The 22,666-nt window shown below is 39.9% G+C and overlaps 1 protein-coding gene across 2 annotated transcripts in view; it reads left to right on the forward strand.

Annotated features, from left to right (window-relative positions):
- Positions 1-22,666, forward strand: part of PDE1C (phosphodiesterase 1C) — a 158,005-nt gene that overhangs the window by 104,953 nt on the left and 30,386 nt on the right. For both annotated transcript variants that reach the window (XM_071561535.1, XM_071561536.1), the window contains exons 9-13: positions 6,032-6,132; positions 7,825-7,953; positions 14,921-15,022; positions 16,120-16,240; positions 19,049-19,130. In XM_071561535.1, the coding sequence (XP_071417636.1) occupies positions 6,032-6,132; positions 7,825-7,953; positions 14,921-15,022; positions 16,120-16,240; positions 19,049-19,130 (535 nt within the window). The remainder of the gene's footprint in view (positions 1-6,031; positions 6,133-7,824; positions 7,954-14,920; positions 15,023-16,119; positions 16,241-19,048; positions 19,131-22,666) is intronic.

Below are 22,666 nucleotides of genomic sequence, written 5' to 3' on the forward strand. Positions count from 1 at the left end.
TGGTACTTCAATACATGTAATTCTGTGCTATTGTGTTTCCTTTCACTGAGGTCCTTTCACTAACTCATGTACAGTTCCAGGGGCAGAAAGTCTTTGTAATGCAGAGCAGACATGTGAACTCAAGTCAGCAGACCTTGAAGCCCTTACTGCAACTCAGGGCTTCTTGAACATTCCTCAGCTTTTACAAACTCTGTAAATGGGAACTGTTGAAAAAAAAGGCTGAGGGAAAATCATGGTTCTGTGTGACTCAGCCTAACCAAATTCCAACAATCTTTCTCCTGCCATGAGTACCTTACATGGGCTATATAAAATTATCATAAAAATTATCTGCCAGCATCACTCAGAGTGATATTTGTGTCTCCCACTGTATGCTGCTGATGCCTTTTTCTGTGCAGTTCATTAAGAAACCTGAAAAAATGCTGCCACCAGTGCATACTGTGTGATAGACCTTAGGAAGAGAGGTGTGAGCCAGGAAGGTGTAATGCAGCTCTTGCTTTGTCTTTTAGGCCACTTTTGACAGCTGATTAGTTGCTCCCACTTGGGAGCAACCTTCTGGGCATATGATCTGCCTTGCTGCAGTTCCTTGATTGCCACACAGATGTTGCTTTCAATTCTGAAGCCAGACCTGGATTGCTCTTCCCTGAGGAGTCCCACACTCCAGTGCCTCCTGTAAATGTCCACATTCTCCTGTGCTGAATGGAGACTGCACCTGTGAATTGCAGTCCCATTTCAATGAGAGCAGTAAGCACTGCTGCTTATCAGAGGCAGATGTGGAAGGAGTCAGGCCCTATCTGTCTCAGGGGCTGATTCAGGCTGCCTGATTCTGATGGAAGTTGTGTCAATTGCTCCTGATTGTGCCTGAAGTAAAAAGGACTTAGGTGAGATTTTGCAGCTTTATGCAACTGTCTACTCAAAACCTGCCATGGGATCCTAAATTGGTCACTACTGTTTTTAGGACCATTAGTTAATGAAAATGTGCTGCAGGCTGTAGTCAGTAAGAATAGGTGCAATGTTGTGGATGTAATGGTGAGGAAATGGCCCCCCTTTTCCACCTCAAACCATGGAAGAAGGATAGTTTTCACTTGGGGCCAGTCAGCTCCCAAAGGTGACTGGGTGGAAACAGCTGGCCAAGTGTAGCTGCCCTCTCACCTGTGTGTATTCATACCTACCCTTTTCCATCTTGCTGCTTCTTGGTCTTTTAGTCGTTTAGCAGTAACTCAGATTTGAATGAATGACTGCTGTTTCATTCTAGCTCATGATGCACCAGTGCTGAATGGCATTTCTTATTCTGTCACTGAATGCAATAAAGCAAGGCAAGTGTTAAAAAAGAGAGAAGTGGAAGAACATGAGAATATATAAGTAAGTGAGTGATGGAGATGTTTGGGCATTTTTTTTGTCTAGGAGAGAGAGGATGTAGCAGATTAGAAAGGAAAAAAATCAAACAAAAATGAAAACAAACTGAACCTCTTTTTCAGAGGAAAATGTGTTCTGAAATATGTGCAGAGGTCAGAGAATGTGCATATGCCAGATTTACATCAATAAAAGGGGAACTAGAATGTGTGTGCTTGTAAGCACATGTACATCATTGCACTTCTGTCAGCACCTCATTTGCCTGGACTGATCCCCTTGCTTTTCTTATATTCCTTCTACAATAAGCTATGCACAAGGTAGCCCATGCAGACCAAAAAGGTGGAGTTGCCTGATGTTCCCAGGAATGATCCCAAGTACTAATCGTTCCTGTGGCCAAATGATATCTCTAATTAGCTGTAGGATCTAATGTAGCACAATAGGAAACCACTGCACAAACTTGCAGCACTGTGTGCCGACAGTGACATTTCAGCTTTGCTTCCCTTGTTAGAACCCTTTTTTTAACTTTGGTTCTAGTTTGTTTTCGGCTTTTTTCTTTTCTTTTTGATTCCACCGCACCTTCCCTGAATGATATTCTCTTGGGTTAAAGACAATGTTGCTAAGGAGGCAAGACCTTCAATGGAATAGAGACTTCTAATTCTTGGACTTATTGTAAATTTAAAAATGAGACTTGAGAGGACGGAGTAGAAACAAAGAAACGTTTTTACTAAAAGCGAAGGGCAAAATCAAAATAAAACAAAAACCGCATAATAACAGATTGAGAGAGAGAGAGAGTATCACCAGGAAAATTACACTGTCCCCTTGTGTGCTGCTAAGCCGGCAAGCGGGCTTTTTTCCCGTGTAGTCATGACCGCGATCGGGAGGCGGCGTAGGCGGCTGTGCTGGTGGCGCAGGGCCGGCGGTGTGCGGGGTATGGTGTGCGATGTGCGGGGCGCAGTGTGCGGAGCGCGGTGTGCGGAGTGTGGTGTGCGGAGTGCAGTGTGCGAGGTGCGGGGCGCTGTGTGCGGAGTGCAGTGTGCGATGTGCAGAGCGCGGTGTGCGGAGCGCTGTGTGCGATGTGAGGCGTGCGGGACGCGCTGCGGTCACTCCAGTTGTGGGGCCGGGCGCGCTGGGGACTTCACGGGGGGACGGCGCGGGTCCGGCGGGCGCAGGGAGGAGGCGGGGGCGGGCAGCGAGGCGGTGCCGAGTCAGGAGCGGAGGAACCGCGCAGGAACTGCCGAATCGGCGCTGCCGGCGGCGTGTTCCCAGCTCTGCCCCGCATCCCGCACACCCCCGCGCTGCGGCAGCGCCCGGCAGCGCCTCTGCGGGGAGCGACGAGCTCTAACTCGGGAGGGGGCGCGGGAGCGGGGCACGACTGTCTCCTGCGCTCCCCCAAACTTCATGGTGAAATAGAAAAGAAATTCAAGAAACAGATTTAAACCACAAGAGATAAAGCCAATCTCAAAGCGCACAGATTAGTGTAGTTTGAGAATGAGCTCTGGAGGTCATCAATCCTAAAGTCGTGCTCGCAGCAGGACTAGCTTCTGACATGCATAGTATGTGCACAGATGGTAAAGAAAGGTAGGGTGCATTTTCCTTTTCCAGAATTTGCTCATATCAGTATTTATTATCACTGTAGTATACATGGTTATTTAGTTCATCCTTTCTACAATATTTATGCAAGGAATCCTGGAACACAAGACTTTGGTTTGAGACAGTATGTTGGGGCCATTGGTTTAATTCTTCATCAATGAGATGGAGACAGCAACTTGTGAAAAAACTATAAACAAAAATAGAAAAGTTTTGTTGTCATTTTCTTCCTCACGATGATGCCTTGGGGTTAATTTGTTCTACTTTACTGCATGAACTAGAAAATTTTTGGCTCTCTCATAGACATAGAGTTGAAAAGGAATTTTGAATTATTCTCACATTTATTTCTTAGAGTATTGGTATACAAGCATGATGTGCAGCACCAGCTTCCAAGGGCTGACACACTGATTGCTCATTTCATTCTTTCATTTATTTAACTTTGCTGTTCAGCTGTGATTATTATTTTCTCCAGTGTTATTTGCAGGTGAATCTTTATAATTATTGGCAGGTACCATATGATTTCTTTTTGAACCTATACAATGAGGTGCAAGTTGTAAAACTTAAGTGTTCTTTCTCTGATACTGACAAGAATTACAGGAGAGTATTTCCTGCTGCAGACCTGTAAAACTAGAAGACTTGTCACGTCTGTTTGTGATCTGCCCTACAGCTAATGCTTCATATTTATTGTACATTTTTGAAAGACAATTATGCCTCATTACCTCTTTTTTGTTTCCACTCTTGAAGTCAATACTTATTCTTTCATGACTTTTCCCCCCACCATTCCCCAGCTGCTGCTATCACAGAAATTTTGATATGGTTTTATTCTGGATTGGTATTGTCAGCCCTTTAGAAAGGAAAACCATTTAGATTTCCTTGCTCTTTTCACTTGTGACAGTGTCCTTCTGTTCAGTTCTTGATGGCTTTGTTCTTTAAAAATTAGCTCTCTGTATTCAAGATGAAATCCATCACAGACTAGTGAAAGGCAAAGTCAGCACTTTGATGGGGCTTGCGTCCATTCTCTGCAGGCTCTTTGCCATCTTGTTTGCTTTTCCTTGCAAGGCTGTGGCAGGTAAAAAAGGAACTAAAAGTTTCCACTTACTTACCTGCTCTTGCCCCCCTGTTACTCACAAACCTATTTTCACTTTGTGCTACTTACGCTGATTTATTTATTATGAACAGTTTGCTACTGTAATTCCAGTTGTATTCTAAATAGTCTTCCTCAAATGCTGTTGTGGTACTTAATACTTCTCCTCAGATCTATTACACCGTATTTGAAAACCTACATTCCCTGACTTTGTTCAGTGAGAGATGCTTTGATAAGGTATACAAGATAGCACTTTTGAGTATGCGTCTTAAGAGGCAAGGTAGGAAAACTCAAACACAGAGCTCAGTGCCTTAGTGATGTTTTAAGACTTGGGTCATGAGATCCTGTTGCTGTGGGACTTGTTGGATGACATCCAGGAGGTCTGACATGGATGCACTAGACTAGCTGCATGTGTCTGAATGCTCTGCCTGTTTCTGAGCACTTGTGCCTGATTTTTTTCTGTAATGTGTAATCTCTTCTTTTGGAAAATGGCAGACCACGGATAGAAATAAAAGTCCAGATCTAGATATGTGGCCTAGAAACCCTTGTTCAATTCCCCCCCCCCGCCATTGCAGTTGCCAGAAGTTGTTGCTTGGAGGTTGACATAATGTTCTTTACCAGCTGTAAATTATTCTTTATTCAGTCACACCTGGAAACAAAATTTTTCTCCACCATCAGTGCTGTCCATTCTTGTCCTGGACCAATTGTATAGAAATGACAAAACAGTGTAGTTTCTGTTTCTGCTCACTTCTTGAAGTCACCACCCTCCTCTCTCTCTCACTAAAAGAAATAAAAATAAATAAATCAAGACCTACCTTGATTATGGTCAGTGGCATTGTTAAAAATATCTCTGTCCTTTATTTTCAAACTACAGAGGTCTTTAATGCTGAGACTTGCTTCATTCTTCACTGGTTATTCAGAGATGACTGTGAAAAGCAGATGAGCTAGACAGGTTTCTGTGTGCAGAGCCCTAAGTTATCTGTGCTTCCTCTGCAAGTGCTTAACAAATCAGTAGTGGTCTGTGAGCTGTAGTAGATGTCTAGAATAGATTTTTGAAACCATAATGCCTTTACTGGGTTTTGAATTAAAAGGCAGCTCATATGTGAATGTCTGTCAAAACATTCACAGATTAACAGTGGGTGGTTACAGAACTATTTGGCAATCACTGTGATAAAATTTTTCTCTAAATACAATATGTTTATACATTTCCTACAAATATTTACAGTACCTACAGTATCTAAAGCCTTTGCCTCCATGCGCTTGATGTTGACAACACTCCCTGTGTGCTACTCCTTGTGTGTCTGGAAAATCAAACAATAAACTGATTGATTGACTCAGAGAAAAATTATTAAACTCATCTGAATCATTTATAAATCTAAGGCAAAAGTGAGTTAAGCACTGAAGAGTAAGGCTTTGACTAGGGAATTATGAAAAAATCTCCAAACTTTAGGACTTTCTCAAATATTTCTAACAATGGTAAATAACAGGATTTACACCCTTTGAGTTTATCTTGTTCTCCTCATGATTCAGTGATTGACAGAGACATTTAGTTACTGGAAATTAGTGACATTCTTCTGTATCTGAGGCTCTGCTATTCATGTCAACTGAATTAAAAAGACATACCCTGGTGGTGTGTTTTTACCTGCACATGTATCATCAAGTTCCCTTTGAAGAACCTTGATTTTCTTGAGGTTTCCTTGTCTCTCTTCTGCAAACATTGCTTTTTCACAAGGGCATGTGTTTCCCCTTGCTCTGGTTTAAACCTTAGTAGCTCCTGGATCCATTTTGCTGAATTTCTCAGTTTATGTGGATGAAGGTCCAGGAAACACACTGGTTTGGCTTCTGTATATCAGCCATAGAAATTGGCTTTGAAGCATCTGGCAGGCTTCAGGGGAAAGGCAATAATGTGCAAAGTTGACTGTCAACAGGGAATAACTTGCTTTAACAAACAAAACCCTTTATACCTGAGAAAATGAGAGCTTATCTGATTGCTCTGTAATCTCTTTTCAGCACTGGCTGACAGAGCTGGAGATTTTCGCTATGATCTTCGCAGCTGCCATACATGACTATGAACACACTGGAACCACCAACAACTTTCACATCCAGACACGGTGAGGCCACTGTAAATCATGATGAAGGGCTGAGACACGGAGGGGAAAATGTGTGGAGAATAACAGCACACCTAGAAAAGTGCAGGACCTTCTGCATTTTAAAGTGATACAGCAGGAAAGTTCACTTCCTTAGGCTGCAATCAATTTTCTCTTGTTCAACCATTTATAATGGAATGCATGTATTTTAGGTTCCTGAGCATTGTTTCATATTAATAATCAGGAAAAAGAAAGGTCTCAAAATATTTCTTGTGTAAAGTTTCCAAAGACAAATTGCTTTACAGAGGAATGTATTTTTAGGTATAGTTTTGAAGGAGATACTGTAATTTGACAATTTTTTTTCTCCTTGATGAATTTGAAGAATCAAACGTTAACTGCATAAATCAGGCATTCAGCAATATTTGTTGTTCTTGACAGTGCACACCAACACTACGCATACTATTTTCACTTGTGTGGGAAACCACACATGCATCAAGAGTTTGTTTACCATTACCTAACTGGGGAAATATTTTTTAAAAGATTTGTAAATTTCTAGACAGTGATTAACTGATCACATACTACACGGGACCACTGTGTTTTATAAGGCTTTTGAGCTGGTGGAAGAGAAAAGGAGAAGTTGAAATGTCAGCAAAATTCAGAAGCGTGCAAAGATTGTGAATCTCTACTTGCAATGAGAACTGAGCATCTAATATCTGTTTGGGAATGTACAAAGAAGTTTCTTTCTCTGTTGTGGGGCAAACTGTATTCCACTTGTTACAGTTCCATGCATGCAAGAATTAGGGATCTGCTGTATTTCCCAAAGACTTACCAAAAGATTTAAGGAAGGACAGTTGTAATTTAGTTTCTGTAACACTGAACATCAGAGGGTATGAGGTGTCAGAGAAGAAGACAGTACACTGCTCTCTGGAAAGCAGATCTGAGTGGAGACTGTAACAAATCATATTCACACTCTGTCGCCATTAACTTCTTTGTCTTCAGACCAGTTTAGCCATTCATCAGTCACAAATCTCTCTCTGCCCTGGGGCTTAAAATAAGGCATGAAGGGCTTTTGGTCTTATTCTGTCCCACTGGCAGTTGTCTTTCCAGACAGCACAGTCTAGCACACAGATGACAGAATCACAGACTGTTCTGAGTTGGAAGGGACCCACAAGGATCATCAAGACCATCTCTTAAGTCAAGGGCCCACACAGGGGATTGAACCCACGACCTTGGGATTATTACAACCAAGTTTTAACCAACTGAGCTAATCTCAGGGTTAAGATGTAAGAATGCAGTTTGGTTATGTCTCACAGCCAATTTGCTGTTCTGGAAACAATATTGGGTCACATCTTGCAATTGCTTATATGGGTACAGTGAGGTTTTAATATCAGGGCAACATATGTAAGAACTAGAAAAAAGCCTCAGGTTTCAAGTACAAATTTACCTATCTCTCACAGCTTTCAGCACTTGTTTTCAAGTATGTAACAAAGCAACTAGGTGAGTCTCAGCTGGTGAAGTAGATTTTGCAGTGAGTTTTAATCTTTAGGGTTTTTTTACTGAATGACAGCAATTAACAAAATATTACAAATGCTCTTAAAATGCTTGTGTCTGTTCTATAGACTTAGTTGCTGTAGTTGATCGAAAGAAAACTTCTGAATGTGAGACTCTTTAGACAGGGAAGAAACAACCTTTCCTATGTTTTCTCTTAAATGCTAGGTCAGACTCAGCCATTCTATATAATGACCGGTCTGTGCTTGAAAATCACCATGTTAGTGCGGCCTACCGGCTTTTGCAAGATGATGAAGAGATGAATATTTTATCTAACCTCTCAAAGGATGATTGGAGGTAAAAATAAACATAGTGGCTGTCTAAGAATATGCAGCATGACCATAGACTGTTATTACCTTGTTTGAATAGTAATCTGCATTATTGTATATTACGTATTAATATTTCTATGCTGCAGGATAAAGAACTTTGAAAGGTGTTTGTCTTGTTTATTTCTGCTTTCAGTTTTCACCTCTGATACTGAGACTGAGCTTTGTGATGATGCATTAAAATACACAAATTGACTCAAGTCTAATTTCTGAGTATCACAGAGACACTTTGTACACTTCCATTTGTAACTGAATGTAGAGCTGGCCTGCTGTTTGTTCATCCTAAAGCATAAACATAACCTTTATCTACTTTGACATTTCCTGCCTGAAAATTGTAAATGGAACTTAAAGCATAAAATAATCCTGTCTGTGGAGTATAGATCAGTCTACTATATATGCCAAGGTGATGTAAGAAGCTGTAATTTAAAATAAGCCTCAAAAATTACATGATTTATATGCCAAAATCAGCACATGATGTCCTTTCTACTAAGAGACAATTCAAACTAACAGAACTTTTCTGTTTTTATGGGGGTTTATGTACTTCATGGTGTGGTACTTTAAAAATAGCCCAGTGTGCTAGATAGGAAGAATCCAGCTCTGTGGTCTTTTTTTATGGAGGGGGAAGCAAATTGTAGGATCCTGTGTAACACATAGTGCCTTCTGCATATGCTTAAATGTGACACAGTGCTGAGTAATCATTTAATCTTATTTTAATATAAATTTGGGGAAATGATCCCTTCTCTGGGGCCTGGCTTCTAGTAAGATGGCCAGTGAAGGCTCTGCTTGCTAATCTGTTTAGCCTGAATTTCCTATGTATTTCAGCTTGTGGACAGTGATGTGATCCTATAATTAAACACCAAGAATAACACTCAGGAACTTAGATGGCTGATTTCAGTCAGTGTGAGCATTGTGGAGCAGTGGCCTGAAAATTCTGTCCTCCAGTATGTGGAATGGTCTCATGGTGGGTAGCAAGAAGGAACAGAAAAAACTATCTGCACTGAGATGTTAAGTCTCTTTTAGCTACAGATCACAATGCCTTGTCAAATATGAGCAAATTACTTCTTCCTTTTATGATGGCAAGGAAACACAGGGAACTAACTGACTAGATCAGCCTTCGAGCCGCTGTCTACAAGAACAGCCACTGTTTACAGTGGAGCAGCTAACTGAGTAGGCTTTGTTGCATAGATACTGACTTTAGGGGAGTGGTCTGGTTTTGGGCTTTCAGCTCTCTTTGATTGAATCAAAGCCAGCTTCAGATATTTCTCATTGATTCTGTAGTGCCAACATGTGTGTTCTGTTCATGAGATGTGCCTAGACACAAAGTTTCAAATATTGACCCATCTCTTTAAGAAATACTGTAACTGCCTGAGCAAAAACATTGAGAGGTTTGGATTGCTTATTTGTTCTTTCTCAAGTAGGGCTTTTTTATTTTATGACTGCTGATCAAGCAGCAGCTGCAGTATAAAGGCCATTATCTGAAAGGGCTCTAATTAAAAAAACATTGTGATTTTTGTGTGCTTTTGCTTTTGACTGCCAGTATTTCTTACAATTTCCATAGACGAATATTGGGGAAGCACTTCTAGACATCAGCAGACTCAGCAGAATCTGAGGTGTTGGGAAAAAAACCTAAAAGCCCAGAGTTCCCCATTCTAGTACTCAAAAATAGGATGCTCAGCATTCAAATATGCTTTGGGAAACTAATGAAGTGTGTCCAAATTAAGCTTCACTTTTGTAGACAGACTTAATAAATCTCTCTCAGCAAAAGGCCCCAGTAATGTTTTTTGAAAAGTAATTTCTTAAGTGCCTTTCTGAGCTGAACTGATTCCTGTTTTCACATTACTAGTAAGAGAAAATCTGATGATCAGTGAATTTTGCAATCCCAGATGTCTATGTGGATTTTATAACTTTTGTGGTATTCATTCATCTCGTTAGGGAGTGTATTTCCAGGAAATATGTGCAGAAAATTGGAGATACATTTCACTGTTGCAAAATAAATGGCCACAGGTTTTATAAGGAGAGCAGATAAGAATGGAAGAGAACTTGTGTAACCATTAAGAAGAAAAGAGCTGAATGCTGACTAGTACTTAAACTACTTTTTTTCTCTTTTTTAAAATAATACCTCTGGTGCTTATTAAATATTTGCAAATCACTTGAGTTGCCTCATTTCATGAATGCCATTTGTGCAAGTTATCAACAAGTAAATGAAGAAACTATGACAAAACCAGATCACAGTGACCTAAGAAAATAAACTACAAGGTGAACAGATGCTTTCCAAGTTACTCTTATAGATGTCTTTCCTGACACTGTATTTAATTGCTAATAAGTTTGATGCAGTTTATTAAAACAGAGCCAGTTACTGGCAAGTACAGGAATGAAAAGGTTTCTGGGAAATCTTTGCTTGCTGAGGTTTGTATGGGAGTACAACTTTGGGAAGTAACCTTTAATTCAATACTAACTTTGTCAATAAAGCTGCTTGGCATTTTGTCACTCAGATAGTTCTGAGCCCTCCTTGTCAATCACTGTTGCTGGTTTGAGTGACATGGTGAGAAAACATGGATTTTTTTTTTGACTGAAGACAACTTTGCTCACACTCTTCTTTCTTAAGTATAAATGTGAGCATGGTTGCATAATCATGCCCTTTTTTGTAAATTTTAATTCTTGTACATTCAGGATTGGCACATGCATATTCTGAGTTTTATATCTTTAGTGATGAACAGCCAGTGATGGTATTTCCTTAATGTAGTGTTTTCCTGTTAATTCCTGTAATAATAAGGTGCTGAGGCTTCAACGGGACAAAATCAGCAAAATAGCTCAGTGCAGGAAGTGTTACTCTTGTGCACTAAGTATTTTTAAGGCTTCTATCGGTTTCTGTCATTGTTACTCGCACTTCAGCTGTCTGTAAGTTTGTATCTAAGCCAGCTCAGCCAGTTTGCTGTAAAGAGTTGACGAAGATCAGCATCTCCAGATCATGGCTCTTGTTTTCTGAAATGGAATCAATTATACTTTGAATTATCTCAGCTAAGTTAGAAACCTGAAGAAATGCTGCTACCAGTGTGTACTGTGTGATAGACCTTAGGCAGAGAGGTGCGAGCCAGGAAGGGGTAGTGCATCTTTTGCTCTGTCTTTTAGGCCACTTTCAACAGCTGATTAGTTGCTCACACTTGGGAGCAACCTTCTGGGCATATGATCTGCCTTGCTGCAGTTCCTTGATTGCCACACAGATGTTGCTTTCAATTCTGAAGCCAGACCTGGATTGCTCTTCCCTGAGGAGTCTCACACTCCAGTGCCTCCTGTAAATGTCCGCAGTCTCCTGTGCTGAATGGAGACTGCACCTGTGAATTGCAGTCCCACTTCAATGAGAGCAGTGAGCACTGCTGCTTATCAGAGGCAGATGTGGAAGGAGTCAGGCCCTATCTGTCTCAGGGGCTGATGCAACTTCTGATGGAAGTTGTGTCAATTGCTCCTGATTGTGCCTGAAGTAACAAGGACTTAGGTGAGATTTTGCATCTTTATGCAACTGACTAGTCAAAACCTGCCATGGGATCCTAAATTGGTCACTGTTGCTTTTAGGACCATTAGTTAATGAAAATGTGCTGCAGGCTGTAGTCAGTAAGAATAGGTGCAATGTTGTGGATGTAATGGTGAGGAAATGGCCCCCCTTTTCCTCCTCAAACCATGGAAGAAGGATAGTTTTCACTTGGGGCCAGTCAGCTCCCAAAGGTGACTGGGTGGAAACAGCTGGCCAAGTGTAGCTGCCCTCTTGCCTGTGTGTATTCATGGTAATGATGAGGAAATGGATCCCCTTTTCCTTCTCAAACCATGGAAGAAGAGCAGTGGGTAGATTTTAGGGGTATAACCCTCCTTCCTTTCTCATCATCTTGCAGTATTTCTTCTTTTCTTGGATACAATTTTAAGTTACCTATTTTTTAAAGATTTGACCAGCTTTTCTGGAGTAAAGTTTTTTAAGAAACTACTTGGGACAGTTGGTATTCCAGTGAATTAAAATTTATTCTTCCTGAACTTATTCCTGAATAAAAAACTGGGTTTGAAAACTAGGGAATAAAAGAGAACAAGGTATCACAGAAATCCCGTGTGTGTGGGGGGGTGGGCTCTTGACTTTATAATCTCACTGGTAAGTGAAATAAAATGAGAGCTGAATCGGCCTGTCTTTTCACAATATGTCAATAATAATATTTATTAAGCCTAAGTATTCAGTGCTACAGCTTTGCACAACTTCACAGCAATGTGTAGACATTTGAAAGTAGTGCAGCCTTTTCTGTTACCTCATTCTTCCTTGAGACTGTCACATATACTTTGTAAAAGTAAAAGAAGTTAAGACTGTTTCAGTTGACTTGCTTTTTCCTCTGCTTTTATATACTGTGCCTCTCTAATAGAAAGATGTTAGTCCAGATGAAAAACAAATTCCTCTGAAGGTATGTCATGTAAAACATTAACAGGATTTTGTGCATTAGTAGAATCATTAAATATAGTCCAGAGATACTTCAGTTGGAGACACCTCTTGTAAACAGTATCTGGGCTCTATTTAGCCAGGGCTGCTAAGCAGCATGCAGACTGCAGCACCACAATGTGTTGTGTGGGCTTTGAAGATGATTGCAGAAACAAAGTGCTAAAAATGGTCAGAGCAAAAAGTAACAGCTGTGTGTACCAAGCTCCAATCTGACTCAGACGTGAAACCAAGAAATGGATAAATATCTATTTTTGATCCTCTCTGTAATGAATTTCAGCATTATCTCAGCCTGGCAAAAAATGCGCAAACTTCTCATCCTGTATGGTTGTGTCTTTTGAGATTTTTCTCTCATGCTTATCCTATGTCCACACTTTTCAAGTCACCTGCTGTTGTGATGCCTGTTGTTTGAAGTAACAAATAAGAACTCTGCAGTAGTGAAATCCTTACTGTCTCTGAAGTATTTTTCACCTCTGTTTCAGATGAAATGATAGTCTGAAATACGTGCAGAGGTCAGAGAATGTGCATATGCCAGATTTACATCAATAAAAGGGGAACTAGAATGTGTGTGTTTGTAAGCACATGTACATCCTTGCTCTGCCATCAGCACCTCATTTGCCTGGATTGATCCCCTGCTTTTGTATATTCCTTCTGCAGTAAGCTGTGCACGAGGCAGGCCATGCAGACCAATATGATGGAGTAGCAGTCCAGAGGATGTAGTGAAAAGTTTGCTATTTCCCAGCACTAATTGTTCCCAGAGAATAAGCTCCCCCTTTTCTTGTAACAATGTGTTTCTATGTATTCTGGTTCTCCTCTCTTGTTTGTATTGACAGAATGGTTTGTGCTGGGAGCTGCCCAGGACTGGCAAAAAAACCTAGAAATTCAAAATAATTTAAAATTAGTTGCTTTTCAGCCACCACGTATACTTAACATAAGTATGTACAAGACATATAAGATATGTATATATTACATAAGACATTTAGTCAACAAGATTGTTGCCTTTGCAGCTGATTATACTTAGGGGTTGGGAGGAGGAGGTGGTTATACTGAGGGAAGAGCGAGGTCAGCTGATGCCATCAGTGTGCAGAGCTCCTGGGACTGGGGAGGCTGCACTATATGCCATCCATGACATGGAGTAAGGACAGAAGTCTTGGATCTCCATACATTGGTGGTGGCCTAGGGCTAAAACTTGAGCACAGCCACTAGAGGCAAGAGAGACATTATCAAAATAGACTACATCCTTCATAAAACATTCATGAAAAGGAGAATGGTAACTTCTGTTTTTAAGTGAATGGTGACCCATTTCTGAATCTTCAAAATCCTGATCTGGTATGCTAACCTTGGGCTGTTCTTCCTCTTTTAACCTGTGGAGGGCTGAACTGAGAGAAAGAGAAAATAAATTTGTATTGTGACTAGATCGGAACATTTTGATATTTAAAAAGGTTTAGGACATTCATATAATTTTAAAAGGAATTTCAGCTGGAGTTTAAACAAGTGTTGTAGTTAATTAATAATAATGCTGCTGCTAATAATAATTTTTAAAAAATGAGAGAGAGAGAAATAACACCCAAGAGAAACAAGTGATGCACAATATCATTGCTCACCATCTGCTCACTGATGCCCACCCTCTCACCAATCAGTGATCAGTGGCTCCAGTTTGTATACTGGGCATGAAGTTCTATGGTATGGAGTATCTCTTCAGCCAGTTTGGGTCAGCTGTGCTGACTGTGCTCCCTCCCAGCTTCTTGTGCACCTTCTTACTGTCAGAGCACGGGAAACCCAAAAATCTGTGATTGGGAATAAGCACTACTTAGCAAAAAACCTAAACCATCAGTGTGTTACCAACATTATTTTCATATTAAATCAAAAACGCAACACTTTACTGGCTACTAAGAAGCAAATTGACTCTTACAGCCAAAACTGGGACAATAAATTTGCATAACAAAACTCCATACAGGAATAGTTTGAATTTATAATATCAGGGAAGTAGTACAGGTTCTCAAAGGTCTTTAGTTCACATATGCATCGTATATAGTAGTTTTTCTTTTAGTAAAATGATTAAACTTTCGACATAGGTGTCAACCAGTCTTAGTCAAGTTCACCTGATTCTGAGGCTTTAAAAATTTTTCCCTTCCCTTTAAGAATTCCCTACAAAAGATATCAATTTAAGAAGTCTGTGCTTAATTGAAAAAGCAGTACTAAATACAAATATGCTCTTCATAAAACATCTAAGATTTCTCTTACCAAGGATTAGCCACCTGGCTTAATTTGCATCCATCCCACTCCTGTGTTGGTGTAGAAAATCCTTCACCCTCTTTCCCATCCCTGAAAGAGGGATGATAGACAGAATTACATACAAAAGGCATTGCTGTCAATAATTTGCAGATAGACAACAAAAGAAATTGGAGTGTGTCTGATGCTGTTTTTTGTGCTTCTCTTTCCTTGCTGCTCCCATTGTTATGCTATTCAAAAGAGAATTCAGAGCTCTAGTGATTGAAATGGTGTTGGCCACTGATATGTCCTGTCACTTCCAGCAAATCAAAGCTATGAAGAATGCTTTGCAGCAGCCAGAAGGGTGAGTCACTTTACAACACAGTGCAGTGTGGGTTTGCATTTCAGCGGGTGCTTTGCCATTGTGTTTAACTTCAGAAGCACTTCTCCAGAGGCCCTCACTTTCTTTGATGTCCACATCAATTTTTTTCTGCTGTTGAATTTTGAATGAATTCACTTAGGAAAACATTGGCACACCCCTATAGATACACCTCTACTCTGTGCTGGTGGACCAAAGCTTGCAAATGTCACCATTGTTGGGACGATCCTCACTGGACATTTCTCTGGTGAGTAACACCAAGAACATGATTCAGTTGAGTCACCTCTACAGACTATGACTCAATTATAAGATGCACAGAACACAATTTATGCTTTTGCCCTTCTGCACATGCTATCGGTTGCCAGCCCTGCAAGGGGCCTGCTTCATAACCAGAGGACAGATGGAAACAACTTGAGATCCACTGAGGGAATGACTGGAAAATAACAGATGGAACAGTATGGGGAAGGCCTTTTTTTTCTCTATGCAGTTTGCCATTGGGAGCTGTAATATTTTGTCCACAACTCTTAAAATTCTTTCTATACTGCACAAAGCTCTGAGCAATGGTCAGTTTTTCACCCTGGACAAAGGTCTGTCCAAAGCCTCCCAGAATTATACCTGTATCACGATTATACCTGTATCAGATCAGACTGTGGCTAGCCACTTGGTCTGCCCAGAAGATAGAAGTCTTTCCACGATTTTGTGTAGAGATCCTGACTGCTCATTGCAGTAAGATGGTAGGGACCAGCTTCTCTTCTGAGCTGCATAAAATGCAGCCCAGGTGAACTGGGAAACACAGAAGCCCTTCAAGCCTGTTAGTGCAGACAAGCAAGCTTGCCAAGTTGCTCAGCAAGGCTGAGCAACATTTCTTTTTGCATTTCTTAATACATCTTTTAAAACAGGAATGGTGTATGTTGGAGAAATAAGACAGTCTTTTCAAGTTGTCTGATTTTATGACCAGAGAAATCACTTTATTAATATGCTGGCCAAGGATTCTAATTAGGTCATTTCCCGGGAGGTAAAATTTTTGTCATTCTCCCCTGCAGGTGTAGGCAATTAATTTGTTTGATCCTTTGGGTTTTCAGAATTGACAAGCCGAAAGCCTTATCCCTGTTGTTACATACAGCAGATATCAGTCATCCAGCCAAGGCCTGGGACCTCCATCATCGCTGGACAATGTCCCTGCTAGAGGAGTTCTTCAGACAGGTAAAGCCAGGGAAGTTCCTTTGTATTTCTGCAGCTGAGGGGGGTGTGTAGGATTGGGCAATGAAGTAGGAAAATATGAACACAGGTATTTTCCTTTTCTCTGATATATATAAGAATCTCCTAAATGTATGAAGCTTTCTCCTCTGGCACCAGTAGCACTGGCCTTTTATGATTTAGTGTCTGATACATTACCCATAGATATAAACATTGTCTACATAGAAGAAATTCTAATTTGAGAAGCTAATATGTTTTTCAAATTAGGAAAATATAGAATATGTGTCATTCTAATTAGTTCTAGAACCATAAAAACAGGTTTGGGTAGCTTTACTTTATAGAACTGTACTTACATTGTTGGGGTGGATATGAAAAAGTCTTACCTTTCCCTTACTTTAGATGAAGTCGACAGATCAAGATTATGGCTCATAGTGGACCTTCTGTTGAGAGATCCACAAATCTAGACAAATCATTGAGCCCTGTTTGATAGTTAAAACATCCCCAGGTCATTAATAAAAATTATTTAAAGACCTCCCTTAAAAAAAAAGAAGGAAAAATAAAGAGGGAGCTCTTAAGGAGTGCTTAGGGTACTTTTCACTAATATGAATTACTAAACTAAGCAGAAAACTAAGTGCTTATTTTCCCTCCAAAGTTTGATAACTTCATGTTATATAGTAAATCTGAATGCAAAAGGGAGAAATGCATGTCAATTTTTAAAAAGTTCTGAAAATGTTTAAAATTACATCTGTTTTTAAAGACACTGCAGGAATCATTTTTAATAAGGACATTGCAAGAATTTGCTTTGAAATGTATGCCTTTATTTGTTTTTCAAACAATGAATGGGTTTACTGGATGGAAGCAAGTATGTCATACCTGCAGCTGTCTCTGTGTTGCCACACAGGAGACTCATGCAAGTAGGATGGTTTTAATGTGCAGTTTAGGAAAAATTATGTGCACGTTTATGCTTTTCTAGTTGAAAATTATACTAAAGGAGTTAAAATATGTATCTGCTGAGTCCTTTAAAGACTTGTGAGGGAATTAACTAGATGTGAGACCACAAAAAGTCTAAGTGTTGATCTGTTTTACACATATAATGAAGGCAATGTCCTAATTTTATTTTTTATAAGGATAATTGTATTTAAGCCAGCAAGTCCTACTTTAGCTTTGAATGATGGAGGTCTCCACACTTAGATGAAGCTATATGTAAAACTTGTAGTCTTGTTCCAAATTCAGATGCAGTATTAATTCCCTCTTCAGGAAAACCATTAAGCTTGCCATGAAGCATGGACTTGTGTTCATTGAAGTTATTTGGTACTAGATCAATAATACATCCCTGTCTGGCAGAAGAAGAGCTACACACATGCTTCTCACAAGTTCACATGGTTTATTTTTGCAGTAGCAGTAGCCAGGAGGGGACATGGCTAGGACCAGGAGGTTATTCTATATCATCTCATGTAATTTTCCAGGGCCAGGGGAAGGGCTCTTTTCCAGGTCAGGGTAGCATGGGGACGGTTGGGTTGGGCTCTGCGGTGAACAATTGCATGTGAATTGCAACCATGAGATGGAGAACTGCTACCAGCCAGAGGGGACTGTGGTTGCAAGGGACTGGTCTGGCTTTGGATTAGGCATGTTCTTGTGCTCTTTCTTATGTTCTTCACCTGCAGACCCTTTTTTGTCCTTTCTGTTGAGTGTCCTGCAGAGACATAAAGCCTGACTTAACCTATATCAGAACAGGTCCCCAGCCCTGCTGGATTCCAAGTATTTTGTGATATAACATGTCACAGATTTTCTTACACTTCCCATCTTCCCATCTTCTTTGTAGCCACCCTTTAAATACTGAAACATGGTGATAAGGTCTCCCCAAAACCTTCTTTTCTCAAGGCTTAATAAGCCCAGTTCTCTCAGCCTTTACTTACCATAGCAGGCTTCCTAGTCCTTTAATCATTTTGGTGGCCTTTCTCTGGATCCTCTCCAGCCTGTCTTATTTATTTTTCGCATAGTAGAAAACAAAACTGAACAGAGTATTCCAGGTGTGGTCTGGCAGATGCTGAGTAGAGCAGATGATGACTTCTTCATCTCTGTTGGTGATGCCTTTGTTGATGCAGCCCAGCATTCTGTTGGTTTTCTTTGCTGCCACAGCACACTATTCACTCATTAGTATGAGTTGCCCACCAGGACCCTCAGTCTCTTTTCCACAGAGATACTCCCCAGCTGGATTGACCCCAGCCTGTGTTGAAGTCCTGGATTATGTTTTCCCAGATGCAAGACCTTACATTTGTCCTTGTTGAACTTCAGAAGGTTCTTGTGAGCCCATTCTTCCAGCCTATCCAGGACCACCTGCAGGGTGGCTCTAACTTTCAAAGTGTCCACTTCCCCACTAGGTTTGGTATCAAGATATTAATCATCATTGTCCCAGTATTGATTGTGCTGAAAAATGAGTCCTGACCCTGATGTTTTCTCTTGAAAGATTTGCTTTGAGAACTGAGTAATGCTGCGTTCTCTGGAGAGCTGCAGTGAAAAGTGTTCATGTGCTCATAGGGGGGATAGAACTACCAAGAAGGCAGGAAAAGCTCTGAGGAAAAAATCACTGGAATCAAGATGCTTAATTCACCAACATCTCCTTGGACTACAACTTTTCCAGCCAGATTCAAATTCTCCACAGTTTGTGCTAAAAATAAACAAACAAAAAAATCCAAACAAAATGAAAGCTTATTAAAGAAAGTAAATTAAGAGGCGTTTATGGGTGTGAAGTAAGATATCAAAGTGCATTGTGTTTTGTCCTTTTCTAATTTCTTCTCAATTTTTTTTCTCCAGGGTGACAAAGAAGCAGAACTAGGGTTGCCCTTCTCTCCCTTGTGTGATCGCAAATCTACTATGGTGGCTCAGTCTCAAATAGGTAAGTCCCTTTTGGTGCATTTGAAGCAGCATCTCAAAAGCAAAACTTATTCTTCCCTATAGGGCTAAGGTTGTAGTGATCTCTCATCATTTGGAACTATGTTAGAGAGAGGAAATGGAGTACAATGGCGTTGTTTTCCCCAGATCAACCATTCAAATCTGGGGAGCCTTTACATTTATGGTAATGGTTCCATACAGTCACCCAGTTATCTCTGATGTGTCTGCAAAGATAACTACAGTGCCTGATTATGACACTTGCGGGATGGTTTTCTGAGCTGTGAAGAATGGGCATACATGGCAATGTGATATGAATGCAACTGGTGTATGATCTGGGCAAAACCTACTGTGCATTTTTCAATTTATTCCTCCAACCCTTTCCTCCCAGTGCTTTAAACCAACCATTATTTTTCACTGAAGCCATGCATCTAGCAAACCTTTTTCTTGCAACCCATTCAGAAAAAGAGATCTTAAGGGCTCACCAAAAGCACTTTCTTAATGTCTCCTTCAGTTATTGAGTGAAAAAGCAGGGGAAGGATGAGGCAGTGAGACACATATTTGGTGAGAGAAGAAGAGGGGCTAAGTGAAGTTAAACTGTTCAGGGGGCTTGGAGCAAAGAAGAGACAAGAGAACAGTTGGATTTGTGATTGGATTTTTATACTTAGGAAGCAAGTGGAATGTGTTCTAACCTCGACTGGAGAATAGGCAGACAAATAGAATATCAAAAGAAAGATAACATGGATGCTAAAATTGAGGGAACTGAGAAAGACAGAAACACAAAGAATGCATTAAAAGAAAGCAAACACAAAAAAAATTGAAGCATGAAATTTCTCTCGAAGAAGACAACAATATCCCAGAACCTAGAAAAGTGCAGAACTGTATGTTTGGCTAAGAGCCATTTCTGTTTAAAATGATTTCATTGTTCCTGATGCATTCTCTCAGGGATACCATCACTGATTTTTCTGACTTTTGAAGTTTAGACAGTTCAGTTAAGAATCTGAACTTGAAGAGCCCTATACAAGCCTGGCCTAGTTGTTGGACTTGTAGTATTTACTCCTCTGCAACAATAACCCACAGTACAACTGTAGGTTGTTCTGCCAGTAGCTTGGTGGAGGAAAGCAGCAACAAACTTGAAATGCTGCAGTCTCAGCTAAAACTCACATTGAAGACTCCTGGACATACTGCGTCTATTGCTGTGTTGTGTGAGAAAATAAATTCTCTTTCTGTCTGATTGCTGTGAAGGAAGGCGCATGTAGAGACTTCTCTTTCACATCCCTTTTATCAGTTTTCAGATATGTTCCTCACTCCTTACCTAGGGTTGTGTATGCCTCGATACCAGATTTTTCTCGTTCTCTCTCCTTTTGTGTTCCTTTGCTCAAAAAGACAAGGAGAGCCAAGAAACTTCTGATGCCACTTGTGTCAAGCCGCTGAAAAATTAATGTTGAACTATCAGCAATACAATTCTGCCTTATAAAAGAGGCACGTGTCAGTAGGCAAAGGCAACCTTATTTAGTCATTTACTATTTGTCATTGTTTTTGATTTGTGCAGTTTAGTAATCCACTGACATTAATAGTCTCCTCTTTATAATCTTGCCTTCTAACATTAAGGAATGTTCATTTCTCAGTCTGCTGCACATATTGACTGTATCTTTCTCTAAGATCTCCGTTATTAAATTAAAACCTGTATTTTCTAGCTATCCATTGAGGTAAGACTTTCAAAGCTGTACTCTGGAATCTTTTTCCATTTGTTTATTTACCTGATTAATAATCTTAACAAATTTTTCCCTGGAATAGTATGTAGAACATTTCTTTGCAAAAGTAATTCTTACTGAATTTCTAATTGTGTTATTATATGGTTGGACTTGGCGATCTTAAAGGTCCTTTTCAACCGTAGTGATTCTATGATTCTGTCATCTGTACCAAGCAGTCATCAGTTCTCAGAACTTAAAAATCTCTGTCCTCTGTGAAATAAAATTGTGATTTTAGTTCTGTCAAGAACAGAGCCTAGAAATCTTCTCTGGTGGCTCGATTTGTTTGTAGTTGCTGGTTTGCTGCTGTAAGATCACTGTAGATGCAACAACAGTGGGCACATTTTCATTATAAAAGATTTTCACAAATGCAGACTGAAGATTTTGACAGTATGGCCTTCTTAATGAAATTAAGGAATCTACCAGAAAAAAAATTCTCAAAAGAAAGAATATGTCGCTCATGTTGCTTTGGTTTATTAAGAAATTGTTCAGACTTTAAACTGATAAATAAAAAAACCCCTGAATATCAATTAATAAACTTCATTAGTGTAGTTGAAAACTTGTTATAGGGAATAGAGGAAAAAATTTCATTTGTCAAAGAAAAGTTGTCCTAGGTATTTGAGTTTGTTTGCCTGTAGTCCCTTGTGCTACCTCTGCTCATCTTTGTTGATGAGATCCAAGACTTCTTGCAGGGAAAACTTATTTCTTAAACACAACTAGATTGTGTTTATGTGCAATTGTTGAGTATCTCAGGAAACAGATCCCACCACCTTGCTGCTGAAGTTAGTGACATAGTCACATGTCTGATATCAAAGACTTGTGTGTCTCAGGGTTGTTCATGGTGATGGAGCAAATGGCAGTGGTACTTCTTGCTGAGCAGAATGAGAAGGTACCATGGCTTGGATTTCTTTGGTCACTAAGAGGTGAATAAGTTTCTGAGGGAAGGGGAGTAGAGGCATATAGGGACAGACACACAAACATATGTACATCAAGGTCTCATTATCCATAGGATTCCTGTGGCACACTTAACACTGTTCTCAGTCATTAAAATTCCAGGGGTTTAAAAAATTGTATGAAGTTTTCTGGGGTTATCTGAGCTGTGATCTAACATATGATTTCCTGTTTGAGCTTTATGCTGCATACATTTCTGATGAACTACCAGGGAGTTCTTTTTTTCCTAAATTTGAATAGATAAGACTGACTCAGTGTTATAGAGGCACAGGATGAAGATTTTTGAGTATGACTGAATGCATATTTTCTACAGATTTACAGAATGTTACTTGAAAGTAACATTTTTAATTTGACCAGTGAAAATACACTTAATAATCCATCATTTTAGAAATTTAGCAAAAATCAGGGGAGGGAACTGGAACTAGAAGGATACTCAACTGTTTTGCACTCAAGATGTGGATCAAAGAAACTGAGAATTCAGGTGTTTGAATCATGTGGTCTCTCATCCCTTTGTTGTTCTGTTGTCACCTAGAATCACCAGTGCTGTAGAAACATATAATGACTGAGTCAGATAAATGACAATATTACTAAGTAGTAATTAATAGTTGATAATTAACAAATCTCTAAAAATTTTAACAGTAGTAATGTTACCAAAAATGTCTGGAAATGGTAAGTGTAAGCTGGATCCCAGTGTGCCTTAGGAGGGATTAAGGACATCATTTTTTCCTTGGCTACCTGCAGCACTAAGAAATTTCCTAACTGAAGGGGTAAAGGAATTTACGGAAATGTGTAATGCACTTTAAGCTCTTCACTCTCACATTTTGTCCATGCAACTTGGATT

This window comes from Pithys albifrons, chromosome 7 (genome assembly GCF_047495875.1).
Source record: "Pithys albifrons albifrons isolate INPA30051 chromosome 7, PitAlb_v1, whole genome shotgun sequence".
NCBI classification, from domain to species: domain Eukaryota; kingdom Metazoa; phylum Chordata; class Aves; order Passeriformes; family Thamnophilidae; genus Pithys; species Pithys albifrons.